Source organism: Sorex araneus, chromosome X (genome assembly GCF_027595985.1).
Source record: "Sorex araneus isolate mSorAra2 chromosome X, mSorAra2.pri, whole genome shotgun sequence".
Classification (NCBI taxonomy): Eukaryota; Metazoa; Chordata; class Mammalia; order Eulipotyphla; family Soricidae; genus Sorex; species Sorex araneus.
The window spans coordinates 93197828-93225175 of NC_073313.1; the positions used below are offsets into that span (position 1 = coordinate 93197828).

The 27348-nt window shown below is 37.3% G+C and overlaps 1 protein-coding gene across 1 annotated transcript in view; it reads left to right on the forward strand.

Moving 5' to 3' along the window:
• Window positions 1-27348, forward strand: part of TENM1 (teneurin transmembrane protein 1) — a 1051200-nt gene that overhangs the window by 871291 nt on the left and 152561 nt on the right. The window contains exons 21-22 of the mRNA XM_004606346.2: window positions 16078-16221; window positions 24227-24476. Coding sequence (XP_004606403.2) covers window positions 16078-16221; window positions 24227-24476 — 394 coding nt within the window. The remainder of the gene's footprint in view (window positions 1-16077; window positions 16222-24226; window positions 24477-27348) is intronic.

Here is a 27348-nt window from a genome sequence, read left to right on the forward strand (position 1 = left end):
ATTTTCCCCTTAACACGGCTTTAGCTGCGTCCCATAGGTTTTGGTAGCTCGTGTCTTCATTCTCGTTAGTTTCTAAGTATCTTTTGATTTCTTCCTGGATTTCCTTCCTGACCCACTCATTGGCCAACATTGAATTGTTTAGTTTCCAGGTGTTTGATTTGATTTTCCGTGTTTGTGAGTGGTTAGCTTCTATCTTCAGCGCATCGTGGTCTGAAAAGATGGTTGATACAATTTCTATTTTTCCGATTCTATTGAGGTATGTTCTGGGGCCCAGTACATGGTCTATTTTAGAAAATGTTCCGTGTGCACTGGAAAAGAATGTGTATTCTTTCTTTTTGGGGTGTAAGGCCCTGTATAGGTCTATTAGGCCTCTCTCTTCAATTTCTTCATTCAGAGTCAGTGTTTCCTTGTTGAGTTTTGTTCTTGTGGATCTATCTAGAGGCGATAAGGCCGTATTGAAGTCTCCGACTACAATTGTGCTGTTAGTGATGTCCTCTTTGAAGTCTGTTAGGAGTTGTTTTAAATATTCAGCCGGTCGTTCGTTAGGAGCATATACGTTTAAGAGTGTGATTTCTTCCTGTTGTACATATCCCTTGATAAACAGAAAATGACCTTTGCTGTCCCTTTTGATCTTTTTCATCCTAAAATCTATGTTGTCGGATACCAGGATGGCCACTCCAGCTTTTTTAAGGGGGTTGTTTGCTTGGAGGATTGTTTTCCATCCTTTGACTTTGAGTCTATGTTTACTCTGTTTGTTCAGGTGTGTTTCTTGCAGGCAACAGAATGTTGGGTTTAATTTCCGGATCCATTTAGCCACTCTGTGTCTCTTGATAGGTGCATTTAGGCCATTGACATTGAGAGAGATTATTGTGATGTGGTTTTGTGTCATCTTTCTGTGGGATTTGTTATTCTTATGGGGCTCCTCCTTGTCTTACAGTAGCCCCTTTAGACCTTCTTTCAAGATTGGTTTTGAGTCTATGAAGGACCTGAGCTGTTGTTTATCCGAGAAGTAGTGTATGGTTCCTTCGAGTTTGAGTGAGAGTTTAGCCGGATAAAGTATTCTTGGTGAGGCATTCATTTCGTTGAGTTTTTTCACTATGTCCCACCATTGTCTTCGGGCTCGGAGGGTTTCTTCTGACAGATCGGCCGTAAATCTGAGGGGTGCTCCTTTGTATGTTATTTCCTTCTTTGACCTTGCTGCTTGCAGAATTGTGTCTCTATCCATGGTATCCGCCATTCTGACTATGATATGCCTTGGGGTCTTTTTATTCGGGTCTCTTTTTGCTGGTACTCTTCGGACTCCTTGTATCTGGATGCCTGCCTTCTCCAGCTCTGGGAATTTCTTAGCAATGATATCTTTGACTGTGTTTTTTTCATTGGGGTTGCTTCCCTGCGGTTCTGGTACTCCAATGATTCTTATGTTGTTCCTCTTGAAGTCATCCCCCAGGGCTCTGATTCGCTCGATAGCCATTTTGAGGTCTTTGGCCATGATTTGTTGTTGTCTATAAGCTTTCTGCAGCTCATCTTCCAGATCACTGATTCTGTCTTCGGCTGTAGTCATTCTACTGTTGAGGGCTTCTAGTGAGATTTTTATTTCATCTACCGATTCCTTTATTTGTGAGACTTCCGTTCGAAGGTTTGAAATTTCTGCTCTCATTTCTGCTCTCATTTCTTCCTGTATTTTCTTGGTAGACCGTTCCAGCGCTTGATTCATCTCCTCCCTTAATTTATTGGATGTCTGTTCCATATTTGCTTGGAGTAGGTCGACTCTCCTCCATATTTCCTCTCTGAATTGTTTATCTGAGAGGTCGTAGATGTTGGGAGCCTCTTTTGAGGTTTCTAGTATCTTTTCTTCTCCCTCTCTTCCTGGAGGGGATTTTCGCTGCTTCTTCATATTGTTATGGAAGTATAGGATTGGAACTTTGTAGGTGTTTATTCCTCCTACCTCTTGCTGAGAGAAGGAGGGGCTCTGTTTGTGCTATTTCTGATGGCAGCTTTATTCCTATTCTAGAAGTCTTCCTTACACTCAGCCTTTTCTTTGTGATTGATGTTGGGGCCTTAATGAAGACTTAAAGCTAAGTTGTCTTTACAAAAGCTTTGCTAAGCTTCTCTTATTCACTGATAATTTTTCTAAACTTAGAGCTAATAGGCTAGGTCGCATAAGTGTATGAGATGTGTTAAACCGATTTTCAAAGCAAGAAGACCATACCTAATGTGCTAAGGTAGGAGATAATAACTGCGGCCGCGTTAGGGGCCGCCGCTCTGGCAGGAGGCCACGCCCCTTTTTAGACCACGCCCCTTTCAGGCCACGCCCCCGTTTCTTCCTAGCAGGGGCTCCTGGGACAATGGTCCCAGGAAAGTCGGGCCGGTGGGGCGCGGGAAGTGGCGGCGGCAAGGGTCCCAAGTCCCGGCGGCCGCGTGGGAACCAGGGGCGCACTCGGGAGGCGTGGCTGGGAGTCTCCTGATTACCTGGGAAAAGGCCGGGTTGGAGGGAGCTGGGCGGACGGGAAAGCCGGGGCGGTGGGGCGCGGGAAGTGGCGGCGGCAAGGGTCCCAAGTCCCGGTGGCCGCGTGGGAACCAGGGGCGCACTCGGGAGGCGTGGCTGGGAGTCTCCTGATTACCTGGGAAAAGGCCGGGTTGGAGGGAGCTGGGCGGACGGGAAAGCCGGGGCGGTGGGGCGCGGGAAGTGGCGGCGGCAAGGGTCCCAAGTCCCGGCGGCCGCGTGGGAACCTTTTTTAAATTTATTTATTTTTAATTAGAGAATCACCGTGAGGGTACAGTTACAGATTTATACACTTTTGTGCTTATACTTCCCTCATACAAAGTTCGGGAACCCATCCCTTCACCAGTGCCCATTCTCCACCACCCGTAAACCCAGTGTCCCTCCCACCCTCCCCAATCCCATCTCCCCCCCACCCCACCCTGCCACTGTGGCAAGGCATTCCCTTCTGTTTTCTCTCTCTAATTAGCTGTTGTGGTTTGCAATAAAGGTGTTGAGTGGCCGCTGTGCTCAGTCTCTAGCCCTCATTCAGCCCGCAACTCCCTTCCCCCACATGGCCTTCGACTACAATGTAGTTGGTGATCGCTTCTCTGAGTTGACCTTTCCCCGGAACGTGAGGCCAGCCTCGAAGCCATGGAGTCAACCTCCTGGTACTTATTTCTACAGTTCTTGGGTGTTAGTCTCCCACTCTGTTATTCTATATACCATAGATGAGTGCAATCTTTCTATGTCTGTCTCTCTCTTTCTGACTCATTTCACTCAGCATGAAACTTTTCATGCCCATCCACTTGACTACAAAATTCTTGACCTCCTTTTTTCTAACAGCTGCATAGTATTCCATTGTATAGATGTACCAAAGTTTCCTCAACCAGTCATCCGTTCTGGGGCATTCGGGTTTTTTCCAGATTCTGGCTATTGTAAACAGTGCTGCGATGAACATACATGTGCAGATGTTGTTTCGATTGTACTTTTTTGCCTAAAGAGGATTATTTTTTAAGTTAGTAGATATGTTTGCATTCTTGTTTTCTCTATATAGCACATGTTAGTAAAATCATATGTTTTATTCTCTTTCTGGCTCATTTTACTAATCATAGAACATTTTTTATCTATCCATGTTATTTTAAATAGTAGAATTCAGCTTCTGTTATGGTTAATTAGTGCATAAATATTTTTATATATAGTTTACATCTATATTATCTGTAACAATAAGTCTCTCAATGAGACACGTTACTGGTGCCCACTCGAATAAATCGATGACCAACGGGATGACAGTGATATTATCCATTCATCAGAAGATGGAAATTTAAGTTGTTTCCAGTTCTTTTCTATTGTAAACAATTCTCCAATAAACAGGGTTATATATATACATATAGGTATATTAATATATATTTCTTCAAATTAGTAGTTTTCATATTTTGTTAAAATTACAAGAAGTGGAATAACTGGAAACTGGATCATACAAAGTTTCTATTTGTAACCTTTTGCAAAATTTTTACACTGTTTTTCATAATGGCTCTTCCAATTTACATTACCATCAACAGTATGTAAGATGTCCACATCCTCTTCATCAATGTTTCTTCTTCTTTTGTAAAACAGCCATCCTTGAAAGTATGATGTTATTAGATATACCATATTTTGTTTGTCCATTCATTGTTCTGTGTACATTTTTGGTTGCTTTTGTATTTTGTATATTATGAGTAGTGCTGCTCTGCATGTATACTAGCACTTGTTAGCAATTAAAATTTTCAGTTATTTTGGTACTATTCCTAGCAGCAGAGTTATTGAATCAATGGTAATTGTTTGACTTGATCAGAATCTACCTGTTTTCTACAGTATCTGCACAATTTTATCAACTTTATATGTTATATAATTCCTTTTAAATACCTCATCTTGCAAAGATACTCTACTTGCTCCTTATTATTGTACTTAAGATTCATTACTGTCTCAGTTCCTAGTGTATGCATAGATGATCTAGAACAAAACAACTAAGACATAAATAAAAGACTTTCTAGTATTTACACCATCGATGAATGATGTCTGTATTGTTTACCTAAAGGTTTTGGTTTATTTCTTATTTCTACAATTATATTGTTGGTCAAATTATCCGTTGCATTTGTTTTGCTTTGGAAAGGCCACACCTAGCAGCACTTGGGCATTACTCTTAGCTCTCTGCTCAAGGATCACTTCTGGCAGGCTCAGAAGACAGTAAGAGATGCCAGGTATCAAATCCAGGTCCACTGCATTCAAGTAAAGTGCTCTACCCACTGCACTCTCAATCCAACCCCAGCATTCTGGATAAAAAATGACCTTATTTAAAACACTAAAGTATATTCTTTGTTCTTCCCTTTCTAATACCAGTAATAAAAGTAGGAGACAGTTGGCCCACTCAAAAATATACAAAGAAAAGGAAATAAATTTTCCTTGTGATGTTTTCTGTGCACTCATGGGACATATTTTATATAATGGAGAAAGAAAACTGGCAAGAATCCCAAGGAAAAATGCCAAAATAATTTTGACTTGTACTGAAGAAAGAATATGGATTGCATATCTTGTAGGAAATGTCCCTCATAACTTAATTACGGTTAAAGGAGTTTTATTTATCACCTATCTCCATTCCCACCTCCATGGAGACTAACAGAATTTTGTTGACAGTAGTGAACCATTAGAACAGGTAGTAGAATGAAATTGTCTAATCTGCTTCTGTGAAGATGGATTGTGACTGCCTTGGGAACACAGGGACAATAAATTGTTCAAGTGATAAATGGATAGAGACAAAGGGGTCAAGTATGTTACCACCAAGAGTATCCCTCAGTGTTTGTGACTGAATCTAAGTAAACCAAGAAGGAAACATTTAGTTATACTACTGATCATATTTTATAACTACTTAATGGGTGCAGTTATACTAAATTAGACTAAATTTTATACCAGTTAGTAAAAATGATGCTATATATGGCACTTCTCAGATTTTCTTGGAATTCAGAAATCCTTCTTTAGTCTTTTGGTAGGAAGGAAAATTGTCACCACCCCCAGCAAAGATATCAATTCCTGTAACCTGTGAATCCGTGATATTAAAGCTGACAATAAACTGGTCTTTAAATGGGAAGATTAACCTGGATTATCTGGATGGTTCTAATGTCATCACAAGAGGAGGCAGAAGAGTAGGTCAAAGTTTGAGGAAGAAAAACATAATTACACGTAATATCATTGCCTTCGATAGATGGGAAACGAGGACAAGAACAACAGAATGTGGGTTCACCATAGAAGCTTGAAAATAGATCTCCCTCTAGAACCTCCAGAAGGAACTCAACCTCCAGGAACCTTGACTTTACATAAACAATGACTTACCAGCCTTTGGTTTGATGCATTGGGTAATTTGTTACATAAGTAATAGGAAACAAAGCTTGACCAATATTCCCATAATCCTAATTATAACAAGAATTATTTTGTTGTTTTTATTGTTGTCTATTGACTTCAGAACAACACTCAGAAGTGCTCAGAGTTTACTCCTGACTACACTCAGGGCACACTCATGCTGGAGCTCAGGAGACTATATGGAGTGGTGGGGATTGAACCCAGGTCCGTGGGTGCAAGTCAAGCACCCTATCCAATGTACTATCACTCCAGTCTCTAAAGCAAAAATTCTGATGAAAAGTTTGACGAGAAAGTGTTCCTGTTCTTCCTAATTATGTCACTTTAAAATGTAAAAATAAAATGTATCTGTGTCCCATTCATTTCTGGGTGACAGAGAAAGAGGAGGTCAGGTTTAAACAACCTGAATTTGAAGTGTTGGGTGTATGTCTAAATTACATTGTCCACATAATTTGAAATGTGAGAGTTTTGTTTCCCACAGAATTCAGCTGTGTGTAATCTCTAAGAGTGAGAATGTCAAAGAGGAGCATAGTGATGCTGGACAGCCAGAATGAGAAAAGGAGTGCTTGGCATCCTAAGATAACAGTATTTTTTAAAAAATGACACAGTACTTGCAACTAGAGGTATAATACCTGAGTGAATAAATTACCAACAGCAACTGTCTGAACTGCCTCCTTGGAGAAATATCAATGGCAACTGATAAGATTGATTAATCCAAGTAGAATATTGATCAAGTGAAGGAAGAGTAAAATCACCCCCAGGGTTGCAGTACAAAAACCATAATCAGTACTTCATCCAGCTTAAAGATTTTGGTGTCTGATACACAGACAAGACTGTCTGTTAAAAACTCCATGTGAAGTGTTTGAAATAATTTGGCCTTGGTACTTTATTCTCTTGTTCTAAGTAAGGTATAGTGTCTGTAAATCAATGTATATTATTTACCTTTTCCCCAACTCTGATGCTTGTAAAACAATGCAAATAATACCATTATTGTTAGATTCACATGGCTATTTAAATTCTCGATATGTCTTATTTAATTTGACACACTGGCATGTTCAGGGGCTCTGATCTGCATCCATTATATGATTTTTGTCAAAATAATTCCCCATGTCTGCCAGAGTATGCATACATTATCAATATGTAATAATGCATTATGCCTGGTCTTCATTTTAATTAAATTAAATTGCAGTAGTTTAGAGTCCTGGAAGTTCAGGAAATCAGCCATCTGCCTTCAGTAGCAATTGTATAAACAATTCTAGTTTTCATCAAGGTTATTGGCAACAACAATTGCATAATTATTTAGTACAGTAGTTTGGCAAGAAAGACTAGTGTTTCAGGGAGAACTAGACTTCCTAAAGGTTCACAGCACATAGGAGTCTGTCTAAATTGTGTTAGAGAGAAACAGGGGAACATTAATAGTAATAGGTGCTAAGCTATGGTTGCTTTGTGCACACAAAACATCCCTGAGAATGAAGCTTTAGTGTTCATAAATTTCCCTTCAGTAAAACCTGAGCAGGCTGGGCAAGCACAATAATAGCATCTCCTGAATATTTTAATAATAAATGGGTAATGCTTTACAATTTGCGAAGTACTTTCCACATGCATTGTCTCATTTTCATCCTAATAACATTCTTGCCTGGTAGACATAACAGATTAATAAATTCTTCATTTTACAGAAGGGAAAACTGAGGTTCAGAAAGAGCAAACGGCTTGCCTAAAATCCTGTATACAGCATGAATTCAAACTTGGGCCTCCCAGTCCTAAATTCTGTATGCCTTTCACCGCTGCTCTCCTCACTAGGTGACAATCCCACCTTACCGAGTACCCAATTCAATGCCTCAATGGCTTCCTGTCAAAGAAGCTAGCACAGATAATAATCTTTAATCATTTTTTTCACTCATGAATTCAAAACTCTTGCTAACTGAGAGTCAGGCTGTTTCATCCATTTTACCTTATAGGAACAGCACCAAGAATGTGAGTTTTTCAAGAACCTACTAAAATGTTTACAACCTGAAAGATAAATATATTGGAGCAAAATATGAAAATAAAACCAGAAAATGAAAGCCAACACAAATAAAAGTTTAAAATAAATGTCTCCAAAATGGAACCTTATGTTAGCATGTTAACTGAAGCTCAATTTTCACAAATGTGTATGAAACAAGCTTACTGTTGAATATGGATTGTGGGTTGTATCCATTTTAGTATGTCTGAGAAGATGTGAGATAGGAGCTCAAAGTGTGCCTAGAGATTACCAGTGTTATTAAATGACCCTGATTGTAACTCCGGTAAGCAAGTGAGCTGTGTCTATCTCAAACTATTGGTCATATCCATTAACAGATTATAAACTCAATTTGATAAGTCATCCAGTATTTTTAATGGAATGGCAATAATAAAACAAGAGTGTGAATAGAATTGACAAAAAATTAAGAAGTTTTTGATAAAATATCAAAAAACTGTGAGTATTTTGCTTTGAATTTTTTTGTTTCAATTGAACAGTCTCAATATGTACTTGTCATTGTATGCTAAGTCACAATTAAATGACTCTGTGGCATAAGAATTTGAATACCAATGGTAAAATGATAATCAAGAGGCATAAAAATTAAATTATTTACCAACCATAATTCCCAAGTCAGCATTTATGGTCATTGTTATCTCCTAGTCCCCTCTACCAATTCTTCTGAGGGCATTATGAGCATAACTCTTGAAGACTGTATGTGTGACCTTGTAATTCATCATTCAAATCAAGATACTTCTGAGACTGAAATGGAATTCTGGTAATAAGTGCTCTAGTCAACAATGTAACAGCATGCTGATTTGGACAAATAGGATACATAGTTATTCTATGCATATTTCACCATATAATTGGCACCAATGCATACTGGTACATTCTGTTTTTAAATTATACTGGCACTTTTGGGGGACCACAACCGGTGATTCTCAAGGGCTACTCATGGATCTGTGCTCAGGAATTACTTCTGGCAGTGTTCAGGAGACCATATGGGATGCCAGAGATCAAATTCAATCAGCTGTGTGCAAGGCAAACACCCTCGCCACCGTACTATCACTCCAGCCCTGCTAGCAGAATTTTTTTCAAAGCTTCACATAATGGTCAGTGGAATGAGATCCAGCTTGTTACTGGCTTTCGCATATGAAAACACCATGGGAAGTTTGCAAGGCTCTCCCATGTGGGCAGGAAACTCTCAGTAGCTTACTAGTTTCTCCCAGAGGGAGAAGTAGGTTATAAGATACCGCTTCTGGGAGCTTGCTTTTAAGTCTTTGGATATTGGCCATCAATGGGATTACACACACCTGGGTTCCTCTGCAGGTACCTTCATGCGTGAGGCCTGTCCGAACGTGTGGAGAGGGGCCTTGAGCATGGCTGTGGCTAGGTTCCGGTGGTCTTCGGCCGCCAGGAGCTCTGCTCTGGATGGGAGGGAAGCTGAAGCCCATCTGCTCCGAGGGGTCCTGGGGAAGACAGCCAGGAGTGCGGGCAAGAGACTCTGCTGAGTGGAGAGAAGATTCTAAAATCTCAGGGATAGGACGAATGGAGAGGTTACTGAGCCCGCTTGAGAAATCGACGATCAACGGGATTTCATGATTCATGATTCATGATTCACATAATGGTTACATGTAGGATGACATTGGATTAGCCTACAATTACACCCCACCTTTTTGCAAAACTACTTGGAATGAAGTGCAGAATGATTATGTAATAAGGTGAAGTGAAACATTAAAATATATACCTAGCTTCCAAATTTTGTTAATTTTTGAACAAAGGAAAATTAAATTGTGAATCGAATTGTGAAATTTTGAAACTTTGCCTTATAGCTATGATCTAGCATGGTGGGAAAACAATTGCTCATGCACTGAATTCTGGTTTTGTAAATTACAATCCAGATGACATTGGATTTGTCACTTCAGCTCTCGTTGTCTATTATCTTATTTCTCAACTAAGAGTAAATATATCTCCCATGTGAATTTTTTAAGTTATCAAATTGGATGATATATAAAAAAGTATACTCAACTTTAAAGTTTGTGTCAATTTAAGGTAAACTTTAAAGTTTATGTCAACTAAGTAGATCATGTAATGAAAGTTCTAGAAAGTTCTAGAAAACACTCCATAAATTCTTTGGAGTATGACCTCTCCTCTCACATGCCAAATTATCCTGTTCTGTGTAGTACTCACTATATCCGCAGTGCTTAGCACATCACCAGCATGTCACCCCACAGCAGCTCTAAAGGTTTGCTGACTCACTAAGTAGTAGAAACTTTCCATTACCTTAGTGCATCCCTTTTAATCAATCACATTGTTTCAAAATTTTAAAGGTGAATCTCTTTCCTCAACCTGACTGCAAAAAAATGCCTAAACACTGCAAGAGGATACTAACCTTATGTTTAATCTTGTACTGATGGGAGGGATGATTTATTTATTTTGATTCACTAGAGAAAACTGACTCTCTCACCACACTAATCTTCTTTAAATCCCCCCCAAAACACCAACCTTCAAGTCTTGCATATATGCTGCCCTCTGCTTAACACACCCTTCCCAGTGTTTCATGATGCTAACTGATTTTATACAAAGAGGCTTACTTATCCTTACCTTCCCATTCCAACTTAAGTCCCTTATTATACTCTCTTATAACCCTGTATTTTATCATCATAATGTATCTTAACATTTGTGTGTGCTCTTTGGTATTTATCTCATATTTATTCTTCTCAATAGAATGTGGAGAAAATATTGTCTTTTTCTGTCTTGTTTATTTTTATATCCCCAGTGCTCTGACAATAGTACGTACCTATTAACTATTTCATATTTTTTGAGTGAGTGAACAAACAAATGAATAAGGACAAAGGCTAAGGTTTACCCCATAGGCTTCCCTTTTATGAGAAAGGAGGGCAATGCACTCACAAATATGGAGACGAGATAGTAGTACTTCACCCCCTCTTCGGTAGAGTATAGGACATCGAGCTCCCACGTTCACTTTTATACAGCAAGAATCAGACAAAAACAGCCTGAAAAATATCCTCATAACATTAGTTTCAGTGTACAAGAACTCTTGGCATATATATGAAGCTACCTTGTTTCTAGATGTTTTTAATTTTTCCCTATCTACATTTCCTCTTCATCCAACTCCCTGACTAGTCTAGTCTAATATTTAACTTTATTGTTGTAAGCTGTCAGGATTCAAGTTCTTAATAAGATTTTAACCAAGTCCAATCCAGTGATTCATTAAAAGAGACTACATTTTCCCACCACCAATATCCCCGGTATACCCCCCTCTCCCCCCTCCCCCTGCCTCCATGGCAGACAATATTCCCTGTACACTCTCTCTCTACTTTTGGGCATTATGGCTTGCAACACAGATACTGAGAGATTCAATAATTTTTTTAAAGTTAAAAAAGTAAATAAAAGAGACTACATTTTAACAAAGAAGAGTTTATTTTAGCACCACAATGATGGTTGAACAGTAGGAAATCTGTAATTTGCTACCTTAATAGATAACAAAAGGAAAAAATGTGAATATCCCCTTAAGTGTTGAAAAGGCACTTAATGTAATTTATCACCTTTTCTGATAATTTTAGGAAACATGAATAATAGATTAACAAACTATTTCAGACCACTAGGCATTGTATTGTTTTTTTGGCTCTTTGAGTCACACCTACCAGTGTTCAGGTCTTATGCCTAGCACTCAGGGACCACTCCTGGAGAGTCTTGGGGAACCATAGGGTCAACCAACTATATAAGTTGGCCATGTGCAAGGCAAATGCCCTGTCTCCAGTGCTATTTCTTTGGCCCCTGGACACTGTATTATACTAAGGGGATCATTTTCTCCTGTGATACATCTCTAGAGAAAAGGGGAAACTACAAGCTCTAAGAATAGATATCTGTTCTCAATAGAGAGTACATTATCTACATAGTCTTACCCTATTGTAACCATGACCTTAATTTAGTTCTTTAAGTTTCTTGTCTCTTGCTGTTCTTGCTATTATTCTGTATTAATCTATTTTTAAATAATCAGATTTTTATATTTAATAACTACTTTTAGAACAGAGCATTTTGATTTTGTTAGTTACCTTTAAAATGTGAATAAATTATTTTTAGATGGTCCACAAATTCATGGAGGTAACATAAATGCCTCACACTATCAGATAGCTTTTAATACTGCCTTTGTAAATGCAGTCATTATTTTTTCTGAAATATTAACCTAAAACTGTTGAAAATATCTGCTTAATCTTGTCATATTTCACACATCATCTTTGTTTCATGGTATCTTTACCTTGGGTACTTAATGTCAATCTCCTATCCCAGCGTGTGTAGATAATGGCACTATGGCTCTTAGCCTACTTTCAGCCCACAGATCATAGAAATGTTGCTGCTGATAAGAAAAATAGGTATTCAGTTATTTTTCCAATGTCAAATGGTTTGTGGGGAACAACTGCAGTCTTGCCTTGTAAGAGAGTATTATATTTTCAAAAAGACCAACAGTGAAATCAGAGGTACTATTCTGTGACCAGAGGACATAGGACAGTTCTTGTCCAAAATAACCAGGCTACATGACAAGGTTTTGTGTTTAAGGGAGATTCTATTAATTATCTTAGTTAATGAGGGAGAGAATTAACTCTCTACGAGGGATAAAATACAGGACATTAGGAATCCACACAAAATTATTATCATGGAGGAAGTTACATGCATGGTTCAGCATTTTCCTATATCAATGGCTCTTCCTCAACTTTCTTCACAATATGTGTTCCCTGACAAAAAAATGCTAAACCATTTCCTAGGGAATAAATTTCAGAATCTTCCTTTTCACCCAGCTCCACCTGTTGCCAAACTAGCTTATCTTCAATGACTTCCCTGAAATGTTGATGAATAATTATTTTTTCCTTCCTATTACACTTTTCTTTTTATTCCCTAATCCAGAGAATCAGAGGCAGAATCTGTCCCTTAAGCCAGCCGTGCTGATGATCTGATATAATATGCAACAGGATGCCTAGAAAATAGTAGTGGTCTACCCTGCTTATTTAGCTGTGACTTGGCTGTCACAACAGCAGGCAGAGAGTATACTGTCAGGTTTCAGCATTTTCAGCGCCAGCCCTAGAGTAGCCTTTTCCCCATATTTAATTATATGGAAAAGAGTAGGCGTTTAGTTCATTATACACTGCTTCCTTGAGAGGAAGTCTGGGATTGGTTGCTATTGCATTTGCCAGTTTCCTGTGCATTTGGAAAGCAGCTCAACTCTGGGGTGAAATTTTTGCCTTCTCATAAACCGATTGCAAGTTCTAGGATTATGTTAAAGTGGGCTGCTGTCAGAAAGAAACCTTGCCTTGTTACTCTGAGCAAGAAGCCACATACAAAAATACACTGCCACACACCCGTGCTCATTAAAGTCAATTGGAATTTTGGACAAGTCTTAAGTATAAATTATAACTTTATTAGCTCACAGAGTTCCTCCAGAGAAAATAATCTAATAAAAATTAGAGGGAAATTATTAAGTGTCTGCCTTGTTGCTATTTGCTCTGATTGGGAGCAGAGAGTAATACAATTTTGGGGTTTGTAGCCAATGCACTTTTTTGTTTTGGACCAGAGAGCAGTTCAGAGAACAGATAGGAGGAAGTGAAAAGAGTAGATCTCATTATCATTGCAGAGAGAAATCTTTGATAATTTAGATAAACATTTCCTGCCACTGCTTCTAAGAAGGAAAGGGGAGGTTTCAATCCCCCATCAGAATTCACAAGCGCATACTACCTATTAAACGGAGCAATCGCATTTCAGGGAAGGGTTTCTAGGGAGTTCAACAAGCTTGACATGTATAGAAGTCTGATTCTGACAGTGGGGAAAAAGTAAATGATGGTATTAAGGGAATTTGTAATCATTTGTATTCATTTATTAATCAAAACTTTCAAATGCTGGCAAGAGAAACTGAAACTGCATTATTCTATATACAAACATAACCCTGAGTGTGCTTTAAAACCACTTGATTTTCTTCCAAAATTTGCAGTTTTGCCCCACCTTGACCTGATCAAATGTAGTCAGTCTTGAAAGGATGTACTGTGAGTGCTAATGCTAAAAGGGATTATAAGAATTATCTCGTCTTTGATCTGAGATCTTCATTTAGAGTTTAGGATGTCAGTTAAAACTTTAGAATTATCAGAAAAAAAATCATGTGCATATCTATTTGTCACATTAAATACTTTATGAAAGTTTTTATAACTTCAAAAGATCTCAGAAACACTAATTCTAGAATATTTTAATACCATCCCCCAAAACATACACGTACATTTTTACCAATAAAGAGCATGCCTTACTCAGATGGAGAATAGTGTCTTAAGACCACATAGCTAATAAGTGGTAGAAAAAAAGAGTTAAAAGTCTTTGCTAACTCAAGGTCTAAAATCAATACTTGTTTTAGCGAGCACCAGGACCATGATCAGTTATCAAGGAGCTTATAGACAGCAGGAGTGTAATCTGAAGTAGATTACCTTTGAGTTTCCCTTTGATCTTTGAGATTGTGTTTCCATGTACCTCAACAGAAAACAGTATTGACACAAATGATCTCAGGCTAATGTGCATTTGTAAATCATTTTATTTCCCATCTTATTTTCAGATGTTCTTTTCTCCCCATTGCTCTTCCTTGCTAATAAGATTCGGTTTGAGCTGTACTAAAATAAATTTGTATTTCACAAATCTTCACCATCACAAGAGTCAATGGACATCCTCTTCAGAACCAGCTACATAATTTTCAAAACCCAGTATCAAATTAAAACACAAGGACTGATGTTTAAAACCTACTAAAAGTTACAATACCTAGATAGAAAAAGCATTAAATAAAAGCTAATGCCCCCAGGTGATAACACATATATTAGGATAGTCCTGATCCCTACCAGTTATATGCATTGATGACAAAGGAAATATAGTTTATGACATTAACTATGCACATATATACACAAAATAGAAGTTGTCTATTCAGAGTTATCAGAACTGTTATAAGAACTGTTTGACTTTTTGTGCATGTCCTCACATACATATGTGCATATGCACTAATAAATTAGTTTGACTAATGGTACCATGTGTGCCCTTCACCTGAAGTCTAAAACACAAATTAGCTTCCTTTAAGCTTTTTATCTTTGAATCTATTGTGCTGGCATTTCTCAGGCATATATTTTCACTACCAGTTTTTGTAACTAAATGAAAAAAATGAAGAAATGAGCTCTCCAGGAGAATCTAAGGCATCAGGTGGAAGTAGGTACTTGAAAGCAGTGGCAGACAACCAATTTAGGGATATTTTAAACTGCCAGAATGTGGGGAAGTAGCTCCATGATTTGTAATGTAATGTGCCAACATTCTTATGCTTAGAACATTAGGAGGAGAGAAAGCTTTATAAATTTAGGAATCAGAAATCTTGAGCTCCAACAGGTAAGCAGGCTTACCAAATGAGAAAATGACTGTAACTTGAGTTATACATATTTCAATAGAATAGAGACACCAAGCTACTACATTTTGTACTTCCCATTTTAGTGGCATACCCAGGGTTCCAAATTTAATGTGCAACATCTGTGCTTCATGAGAGACAAAGCCAAATGTTGGATGATATCCCATTGGTTGGCTATATGCAGAAACTAAAATATAATGTGCACAAAGTGGAATTTACACTTGCAGCACTCTAAGCAAACTCAGACTTCTTGGCAAACTAAAGGTCAGTTAGCACAAGAGAAAATGTAACTTGGGAAAATCGATCTTTATTAGTCTCATGTGTAGCCAGTTATTGTATAAGTGACCCAGTACTCCAAAGTCAGCTTCCTAAGTGCATTTTGCCCTCTAGAGAGACATGGAGCCAGTCATCCCTCTTTTCATGCAGATGGAAAAAGAGAAATTCTACCACTTCTGCTTAATCCTTCAGAGATCTTATTCTTTCAGTTTTATCAAATAGTCTCCAGCGCAAAAGCTTGGTGTCTATGATACATTCATAGTTATGAAAGTCATTTACTCATTCATAAATGTGATTATTCAATATACACCAACTACTTTCAGATGCCAAATTCAATGCTAGGTGCTATGCCATACTGTTCAGGATGAAAGGCATTTCTAGTAAAATTTCAACTGAAGTGAGAATCCAGTAGCAAATGCACTATCTACTGAATGACAATCATTGTATAAGTGATGTAGATACTTAAGAAGTTCTTAATGTATTAACTCTTTACATTTACAGTATCTGTCGGATATGAATATGAGACATGCCCAGAATTTATTCTCTGGGAGAAAAGAACAGTCATTTTACAAGGTTTTGAGATGGATGCATCTAACCTAGGAGGCTGGTCATTGAACAAACATCATATTCTGAATCCTCAAAGTGGTAAGTGGTAACTTTGCAAAATATTTATAAATACTATTTTCCTAATGTAATTTATACTTGATATATCTTTATATATGGCATATATAGAAATTGTTTTATCAAATGCAGTGATCTGATTTCAAATCGAAGACACCATAGACTTCCTTTTCACAAAGTATATGAAACTGAGTTTTAAATTATTGTCTATTTCAAGTGCTTGACTACTTTATTTGATATTTTAACTAACTTTTTAAAAGCTAAATAAAAATTATCATATTCCGTATAATCTAAAGTACCATCAATGGTAAGCCTTTATCATACATGAAATGCTACCATTTGAACTATTGATGTTCACTGGTTAAAAAATACATGCTTATTTTACACATGTTTAAATGTGAGGGAAAATGATCACTTTGGAATTAATAAACCATCTATATGATACATTTTTAAAGGGGATAATGAATTTTGTCCCATTTTAAATGCTAACCTGCTGTGTGAAATTAATCCTATTTAATATGTCACAAATATGAGGTTTAGTTGACTATATGACTTTCCCCTATAATACGCTATGTGGCTGGAGCCATATCCTCTTTCTCATAGGCTACAAGTAATACATACAAATGTCACTATATCCAATAAGAGGTATAAATAGAATAAAAAATCAGCAATAGATGCAAAAGAAGAGGAGAAAGGAGGAGGGAATCCAGGAAATGATTAAATCATAGATTTCTCTGAATTTTGTCTCCTAAGTCTCTGGATTTGGGGAAAGAGAAAAAAGGCAGTGAGAATAAAAGAAACTTTCATCTTTAACCTTTGTCTCTTTGAACCATTTTTCCACCTGCCACTTTCTCCTAGTTAGTCATCTAAATGTTAAATCAATCAGGAAAAAGAAATTCACCTGGCCCTTGAGCCCATATTTCTTTTAAACTATTTTTTTTTGCCCTGGCTGAAATAGTTCTTTTCCCATATTACTGGGAAATCAGTCATTGGTCTTTCCATCCATTTTCCATTTGAATCTACTGGTTAAGTTTGCCCTGTAAAAGCATGTTCTTTTTTATCTATTGAGGCAAATTCTTAGTGACTGTACTTGTAGCTGATATTTTTGGTTTTATCTCCAAGATTGGGGGTGTGAATATATTGCAGCACCTCCCCTTCCAACTACCTGTCCTTGTATCCAGAGTTCCCTTGTGAAATAGCTGGCTCTAATTGGGTTCTCTTCTAAGACCATGAACTGAACAAGACCAAGGAATCCATTTTTATTCATACCTTTCCTTATTTCATTTGCACAGTAGTCAACCAGTCTAGTCTACCAGCACATAGACTGGGAATTTTGTGCACGTGCGTGTTTTAATTTTGACCACTTGAGGTTCAGGGCTTACTCCTGGCTCTGGCTCTGTGCTTAGAGATCATTCCTGGCTGGGCTGGAAGTGTGGGCTTTGTGGTACAAGGAATTGAACTACGATCATCTGCATACAGAGCAAGTGCCTTATCCACTGTACTGTCCCTTGAGTGCCAGGCTGGGAAATTTCAACTGACAAGTTAACTAGGTTTGCTTTAACCATGGAATGTGACCACCTACCAGTCCCAGTTTGAGAACCTGAAGATGATTAAGTCCATCTCTGAATGCTCCACTTATAAATCCTTCCTTCTTTGAGGAAGATCTTGAATTCAATTTCAAATGTTTCTTTTTTAGAGCAAGATTTGGTCACAGATATAAAATGTCAGCTTTTTATTTCTGTTGTCAAAAGGCAAATCGCAGTTTTTAAAGTACAAAAACGAAAGGGTAGATGTCACTTATTAAATTATTAGTTTTTTTGTTTTGATTTGAAAGAGTTTGACATTTTAAGCAGCCATTTCTTTTCACTCATTTTTATTGACTGGTATGGATTGTCTCTTTCAAATGCCTGTCATTGACATTAAATACAAAGTGGGAAATGACCTCAATCGAGCCAGGCCCCAGCTGTGTGCTCCCCTCCTGCATCCTCTTACCATTTGCTCCCCATGGACTTAAAAAATCAGAACAAAGAGGAGCCCTTCAGAAAGTTAGCTTTGTAGGGCTCAGGGTCCCCTGATTTCCACAAATATGTTGTCTCCATTTTTGCTTTACTAGTAATACAATTTTCGGTCATAGTTACAAAGCAACTTCTGAAAAAATATTAGCAGGTCTATCAGACTATAATTTATACATCATAAAGTTCATTTATTTTAATAATGTACATCTGTGAATTGTAGTCACTCGTGGACTTTTGTAGCTATCCCAACCATCAACCTTTCAAAATATTTTTATTAATCCCAAAGGAGGCTTTGTGTTGCCCCCCACCGGCTAAATCTTATTCCTGTCTCTTTCTGGTATATTTACTTGCATTGGATAATTTTCTGGAAAGGAAATGTTTGTAATATCATCTCCTTTAAATTCACATGCTATTTCTAACTAATAACTGTTCACACTTTCCAGGAAACAGATCTGGAGGCAATTCTGCCACTGCCTTTCAGTCTGACCTTGGACACAAACACTTCTCTTGGGATGTTTTCAAAGTCCAAATCCCTCCCACAGAGGCAGTTGTAGAAGCAGAAATGATAAGTGTAAAGGAGCAGCTTTGGGAAGACCAATTTAGAAAGCTATGCTCTTTTCCCCCCTCAGGTCAGACACTCTTCTGACTGATTAAGGCAAGAGTGACTTCTTTCCAAATTCCCCCACATTTTGCTTCATTCTGGAACAAGACTAACTTGTTAGGAACCCTGCTTTTTTGATCTGAGACAGACTGCAGATTAAAAACAAGAATCTATCTTCCCCTAGTTACTTCTCACAGGTCAAAAAGACACCTGTAATTAGATTGGATGTCTGCTGCCATTCAATTCTTCAGTTTTTCTCGAATCACTATGCAATGGATAGTTTCTGGTAGACAGTATTTTCAGACCATTTGTCATTTCAGTTGTAGCAATTTTACTTACCTGGAAATTGACCAATGGTTTTGAAGAAGTGTTTCCCAATTATGCCTTACATATGTATAAATATACATGTGCATTTATTATCATATTCCATATTTTGAAAAAATGACACCAGAAACTAGTTTTTAAAATATATTTCTTGACAATGCATTTTCATAATTACAGTGTGCACATTCATTCCTTTTAAGATGAATCAATTCTTCTAAGTTATGAGGAAAATGTGTGCATAAATTGCCTATTAAGGAGGCAAGCTATTTGTTATAGTATATCTTAAATCAAACATATCCCTTAATGTTTTCTGCCAATTGAGTGTTAAGAATGATTAGAAAGAACAATCCAGGGTTCTAATTGGGTATTGTCATCTGTCTAACATGGATAAAAAATTTCTTTTACCTTAGCCTCCAAGATAGGCCCATAGTTTGTAGACAAATGGTTTTACTGGGAGGGGAAGTAAATTTCCATTGATCACACTGGCATATCTCCCAGTTCGTGTTTATATCCTTTCAGTCAAGTCCTGAGAGAAATATGTATTGTGTCCCTTGTTGTGTATAAGTCTGAAAAATGGTTTCTTCTCTGGAATCAGCATAAAGCACCACCCACTGGCTTCCAAGGGGAGTTTTTATTCCAAACTTATTTATAAGCTTCAAAAGAAATTCTGAACAAGGTAACAGGAAGATATGAGTGGTGTGTTTAAAAATGTGCTTAACTCATTACACAACAGACTTGGCTTTTAGGCAAACAAAAAGAAAACTTAGGAAGAAAATGTGTAATAGACCCCTTTCAGCAATTTCTTTGTTGACTATAAACAAGACACCCAATCTTTAGCAGGAAGTTGGCCTTCATATAAATAATGTGTGCTGTCCTAGGATCATTTGATTCTGTTTTCAAAATGAGTATGTGTCGCAGAATAAACTAGAAGGGAGGCAGCAGTAATTGATCAAGATTTCCAGGAACATAAACAAAATATTTTCAAAGCAACCTTTTGCAGAAGAATTGGTGTTAAATCATTGTTGCTAGATGGTATGCCCTGGTTCCACGTAATGGAAGGTTAAACAGATTCTTGAAACAACAAAAACACCCTTCAAAATGATCTATTTTTCCAGGGCAATACAAAAGGGGTTTGCCCATTTTTGTTTTGATTGCTTCAGCTTTAAACAGGAATGGTAATTTCAGTACACAGGCACTTTAGTACCTTGCATGAAAGCAAGACATCAATTGTCGAGATGTAATCAGAAAGTACATTGCCTTATGTTTTATTTCCTTTAATCATTCTTCTTCTTTGATAGAGTGCTGGGCTTTCTAATGGAAAAGGGGAGTTTTAGAATTGCAGGCTTAGAAGAATGGTTTAGAATAGCCATCTTTAGTTTTTAAATTGCCAGAAGCCTGGTAATAACATGTCATTTTGAAGGTAATTGTTAACTATACCGTATATTGATATAAAAAATGGAGATTTACCTGTGAAAATAGATGTTAGTAGTAAATCTGGTATACCCGCGCCAATAATTGGAAATATTTTTGAATGATAGACCTGATAACATACTGCTGAAATACTGACATGCTAATCATTTGGTTTCCTCACTTATTAGATAAAATGCAATAGCCTCATTGGTAGTATATTCAGTTAGTGATCATTAGGAGATTTTTTTCAATGTTGCACAACTGTCATTCCAGTTCTTATTCACTTTCTTCCAATTCATTTAAATTGCAATATTGATTGCACCACTATTAAGTGATTTCTGGGAAATGAAACTCAATCCTATTAATCCTATTTAATTAACTATTCTAAATCTTAAGACATATGTCTATTCTCTAATAAAGTTATTAATAAAATGAATAAAAAAGTAGCAATCTTCAAGTTATCTCAGAGTTCTGCAATAAAAGATCAATTTGTTGGTACCTAAACTTATAACTGCTTCTGCAGATGATATGTTGGAAAGATAGTCAGAAATTACATTGGGTAAAAATGTAAGAATGCCCAGATTTGAAATTAAAAAACCATATTATTTATGGGATTTCTTTTCCTGGAACACTCTCTTCCAATGATATATTTGGTGCCATGGTGTTGGGGATTTTTTTTCTCTTATTCATTTACTTATTTATTTTTCCACCAATGTTCTATTTCAGAGTAATCAGAAGTTTCTATTGTAGGACTATGGGACCTATAACTGGGGAAAAAACTGTGCAAGATATTTCAGGAAATGTTTAGAGAAAAATAGCGGGCAGTGTAAGGAGACAGATAGCACAGGCCATGGGAGAAAAAATTAGGCAGCACTGTATAACTGTGTTCATTCATTTGCTGTCAATTACTTCAGTATGACATATTGGCTTGCTTTCTCATGACATGGATATTTTACCTGCCCTGGCTCATTCTGAGCGGACTTGTGCTATTTAGCACAGCAGTACTTGTTACTTGGATTTCCTGCCCAGAATCAGCAGGTTTGCAAAATCATTGGGATTTGGACACGGAAATTACAAGAGACTCAAAGCCTATTTTCAACATTTACTGAGTTCTTATAATGACTTGGCCACAGGACTTGGCACTAAAATGCAGAAAAGGAATAAGACAGAGGATCTACCTACAAGGAGCTCATGTTCTAATGGGGAAGATAGAGTAGTAATGAAAAGTATCATGTGGTGTGGTCTTACAATAGAGCTATGGAAAACAGACTATGGACACACCAAATGGAGTAACTTGAAATAATTAATTCTGCCTGGACAGGGCAGGAGGGGGAAGAATTGAACTAAACTCTGAAAGATAGGTAAAAATTCCCCAGACAGGATGAGGGGGGCATTCCAGATAAAGGATATGGCATCTACAAAATTAGAGAGGAAGGAAGTATTTGAAATTAATTATAATTCGAAGTAACTGCAAATCAGTATTTTAATGAGAGAATATTAGAGAAGTGGCAAAGAGCCTAACCATGAAGAGCTTTGTATGCCTTAATAAGGAATGTGTCCTTTATCTCATAAGAGATATAGGACTATTAAAAAGCCTTAAGCCAGGCATTAAATTATCTCTATGAGAGGGATATGGACAATGGTTTGGACCCTGGGAGCCAAGAAATCCTAAAATACTGAATTAATTCAGTAGTCATAAGGAATTAAGACAATGAAACTGTTTCAACGTATTTTAAGAAAGAGACTTATGATATAGCAATTAATTGGTTTTAAATGAGGAAAAAAAGGCCTGTAGAAAATGTTGGGGCACGATGGAAATTATCCCGTTCCCCCTCTGTGTTCTTCTGAGACATGAAATATAATTTAACATGATCAGGCATATTTGATCTGGTTTTGCTGACACATCTGGTAGTACTAAGAAATTACTGCTAGCTCTATGCTCAGGGATCACTTCTGCTGGGGATTCAGGGACATATGCAGTATCAGGGAATAAAGCACTGTTGGTCAAATTCAACCCAAGTTTTTAGCCCCCTATACTATCTCACCTGCACGACTAGGCAGATTTTAAGAGAAAAATTTACCGTATCACTATATCACTGTCATCCCGTTGTTCATCGATTTACTCGAGCGGGCGCCAGTAATGTCTCCATTCATTCCAGTCCTGAGATGTTAGCAGCCTCTCCTTAAGCATCTTTCCCTAAGATTGAAGGCTCTTTCAGGGTCAGGGGAAGATAATTAATAGCATGCATACTTCTTCTATACAGGATAGAGATTTGGAAAAAGTGGGTAACTCGTGGCATATCTCTAGAGTCTATCTTCAAATAACCTAGAAAATATAGAAAAGAACATTGGAAAGGACAAAGAGAAGGTAGAATATCAATGAAAGTCACTCAAAAAATGCAGGTTTAAGCTCTACCTTCTCCATTTAAAGGCTAAGGAGATAACGTTCTCAAAGGAAACACTTTTAAGGGAGAAGTTCATTTGTCAATATATTTCCAAGAGACACTTTCCAACCAGTATTTTAGAGCTTCTCCCATAAAATTAGCATTTTGTCAGAGACATAATTTGGAGTGATGTACTTTTTCTCCCTATAATAATATACAATTCATGAGAAGAGAAGTAAACAGAGGAGGAAGATCAGGGTTAAGTAGAGTGTACAGACCAAAAATGACATCACCCAAAGAGAAGGAATGCACAGTTTTTTCTAGCATTTTCATGTCAGTATATCTATTTTCTGCATCAATGATAGTGGTCTATGGTCCAAAAGAGTGGAAAATTCAAGTCTCTTTCTCATACTTTTGAGGTGCTATTAACTGTTTGATTTCTTCTCATCGATGTAGATTACCTTCCTAATAGTATTTTATTAAGCTTACTACTAAAATCGACTGTCATGAAGAACAGGAGAATTGATCTTCAGTAGGAAGCATGCCACTAGGGGTGGGGGTAGGAAACACGACAATAAAGGGAACAGTAGACAATGATGGAGAGAAGTGGTCACCCAGGAGAAGGGGGTGCTGAAATGTGGTAAAATGTTATACATGAAACCCTATTGGTAACAATACTGTATACCAGAGTGCCTAAATTTCATTTTTAAAATGTCTGTCATAGATATAGGCTAGTGTGTTAGAGAGAAAATGGGATTACTGATGGAGGGAAGTGGACACTGATGAAGAAACTCATATTGTGATATTGTACTCCTGAAACAAAATAATGACTAACTTTTTAATTCATGGTTCATAAATAATAAAAAATAAAAGATGATAAAATTGACTATTGTTGACTTTTTGGAATCCAGTTGCACAGTGAGGGTAAGTTGAAGTCAAACAGATATAAACATGTGTAAGGGAAAAGTCAACAAAGGATGAAAATGAGCCGTAGATGATTCACAAGACAGAAGCAGTAAAATTTAAGAGTTTGTTATGAAATGCATATTGTGGCATTCAGAATAAACATTAAGTAGCCAGGATGACATTCCATTTTGCAGATGTGAAATCTGAGGCAAAATTCTATATTATTTGCTGTGATGGCTGTGCATTAAACAAAAATATGGGTGGTGTCTTTCACTTGATCTTTAATGGCAAGCCAATACTTCATGTTGTATCCTAAGGAAGAGAAATAAAATTGTTGCTAAAAATATTGTTCTGGTACATTATTCCAATCTTTTTCCCCTTTGATCTAGGAATCATACATAAAGGAAATGGAGAAAATATGTTCATTTCTCAACAACCCCCAGTCATATCAACCATAATGGGTAATGGACACCAGAGGAGTGTAGCCTGCACCAACTGCAATGGCCCAGCCCACAACAACAAACTCTTTGCTCCTGTTGCCTTAGCTTCCGGTCCTGATGGTAGTGTGTATGTTGGTGACTTCAATTTTGTAAGGCGAATATTTCCCTCAGGAAACTCTGTTAGTATTTTGGAGTTAAGGTAAGTATCCTCTAATATGTTTGCTTAGTGGATAAAGAAACAGCAAGAATGGGATAACATGAAGGAACAAGGCATTGCCAGAAGAAACAGAAAATGCAGTTGTTTGTATTGTAGTCCGGAACTAAGGGACAAATGATATAGGTCAACATATCCACTCCTCTTACTTAAAAGAATCTTTGAGCACTGATTTGGGGTGTTGAGATCCCTGAATGTATAGCTTTCCATATATGTGTTATGTCACTGACAGATCCACTCCCTCCAAGTACTCAGGTAAGTCGTGTAATGTCTTCTAGCCACTATGAAGACTAAACAGAAGTATCTATTTTATTCTAGCTCATGGATCCAAAAGAGCTAAGCTTTTCTAAATTCTCCATGTCTAATATTTTGAAGTGTTCACTTCATTTTTTAAAAAATGGAAGTTAGTGTTTATGTGGCATAGGAAGGAGAAATTTATTCTTTACCCTTAAAAGCTTTATACCATTGGGACAAAATGATTGAAGCATTTCATCTTTGTACTCATTTTCTCTTGTTTAAGAATTTTCTTAAGAGTTCAGATTATTTTGACACCTTCCAAAAGGAATTCATGCTTCTTGATATTCCGTATTCTAAAGCTACAAAAAGATTACAACAATGTATACCATAGCTTGTCAGCTTTATCTCTCCCTTTCTAAAGGCCATAAAACAAATATGTACTCTCTGGAGCTGTAGAAAAAGTAGAGCATTCACCTATCCCAATAGGGATAGATACTCTGCCCTGAATAAATTGGTGTAGCCTGTCTCCTAATTGGTTATGACAGCTTTATCCCTGATGCATGCCTTTGTAACATTAGGCTGAAAAGTTCTCTGTGTTCCAGAAGATTTTGATACCAGCCTATAAACCATTCAATAAAACAATTGTTGCTTCAGCCATCACCTCATTGACCTAAAAGATAGTGAGCAAAATACAGAAAATAGAGAGAGAAGAATACATTCATAGAGCAACTTCTATATACAGAACAAAATCAAAGCAGTCAAACTATGTGAAGTGTCTTGGGTCATTTTCAATTTAACAATTATGTTCACACAAGCTTAGACACTTGAATACACAGTGATGACATTCCTCAAAATTTTTCAGGGTCTCATACTTGCCTGGGAATCTACCTCATTTCTCAGTCATATTTCTTCACACCTAGCGGGGAAATCTAGTTTCAAGCCCCTATCTGTTTTTCAGATTAACTTACTCTAATTTTAATACATTTTAATTACAATTGTAAATGCTGTCATAGAGAAAAAAGCTGTTAAATCCCTTGGATAATAATAATAGACTGCAAAATTAAAGTTTTATAAATATTAAGTAAATGCAGAGAGTCTAGAAAAGTTCTAATTCATGTTACCCTACCCTAATAAAGTGTTCCTGTACCTCAGGACATTATACCTCATGGTGACTCTCAATTTCAGCTGATTATCTCTTTAGGTAACTTCTAACCAAAACAAAAATCAGTGAGGAATGCCAAGATGACTGTGTGCCTGAATTTGTAAACAACGTTCTACATTATTTTCAAAATTCTAGGGATGCTCTACCTGCATGATGCCAGACACGGATGGGAGCACTGAGAAATTCATTTCACCATCTGAATATTTCCAGTTATGCAAATATTTAATGTCAGGTAGACAGACTGTTTTGCTTAGCCTATATACCTAGCCTCTGCATGGTTAAATCCTCAAGGGAAATACCATAGCATTATCTACCTCAAAAGTGATAAGATTACCATAAAGAAAAACTAAATATTCTCTTAAATTTCAACTGAAATTTACCTCTATAAATTTTGTAAATTATAATAAATGGATACCAAACAGATTACAGGTAGAGTAGCTGCATCCACTGATGAGATTTTACTTTGGTCTAGAATCTATGACAGTTCAGAAATTTGCATTTCTGCAAGTACATTATCACCTTCAAAACAAAACCATTTGGACAATTATATAGAATAATTTGGACCCTAACTATTAAGATTTTCTCAGTGGTAGAAAAGGTAGCCTCTGGTAGTATGAAATATTGTCTAATGTCTCTATTTATTCTTACTCCACAACACGGTTTTCTCATTGTCATAGACCTTCAAACACGTAAGTGTGCACTCACTATGAGTTCCAATACCCAAAATCTCCCACAAGTAGTTCTTTATTTTTTTTTTTTTTTTTTTTTTTTTTTTTTTTTTTTTTTTTATTTATTTTTAATTAGAGAATCACCGTGAGGGTACAGTTACAGATTTATACACTTTTGTGCTTATACTTCCCTCATACAAAGTTTGGGAACCCCTCCCTTCACCAGTGCCCATTCTCCACCACCTGTAAACCCAGTGTCCCTCCCACCCTCCCCAATCCCATCTCCCCCCCACCCCACCCTGCCACTGTGGCAAGGCATTCCCTTCTGTTTTCTCTCTCTAATTAGCTGTTGTGGTTTGCAATAAAGGTGTTGAGTGGCCGCTGTGCTCAGTCTCTAGCCCTCATTCAGCCCGCAACTCCCTTCCCCCACATGGCCTTCGACTACAATGTAGTTGGTGATCGATTCTCTGTGTTGACCTTTCCCCGGAACGTGAGGGCAGCCTCGAAGCCATGGAGTCAACCTCCTGGTACTTATTTCTACAGTTCTTGGGTGTTAGTCTCCCACTCTGTTATTCTAAATACCATAGATGAGTGCAATCTTTCTATGTCTGTCTCTCTCTTTCTGACTCATTTCACTCAGCATGAAACTTTTCATGCCCATCCACTTAACTACAAAATTCTTGACCTCCTTTTTTCTAACAGCTGCATAGTATTCCATTGTATAGATGTACCAAAGTTTCCTCAACCAGTCATCCGTTCTGGGGCATTCGGGTTTTTTCCAGATTCTGGC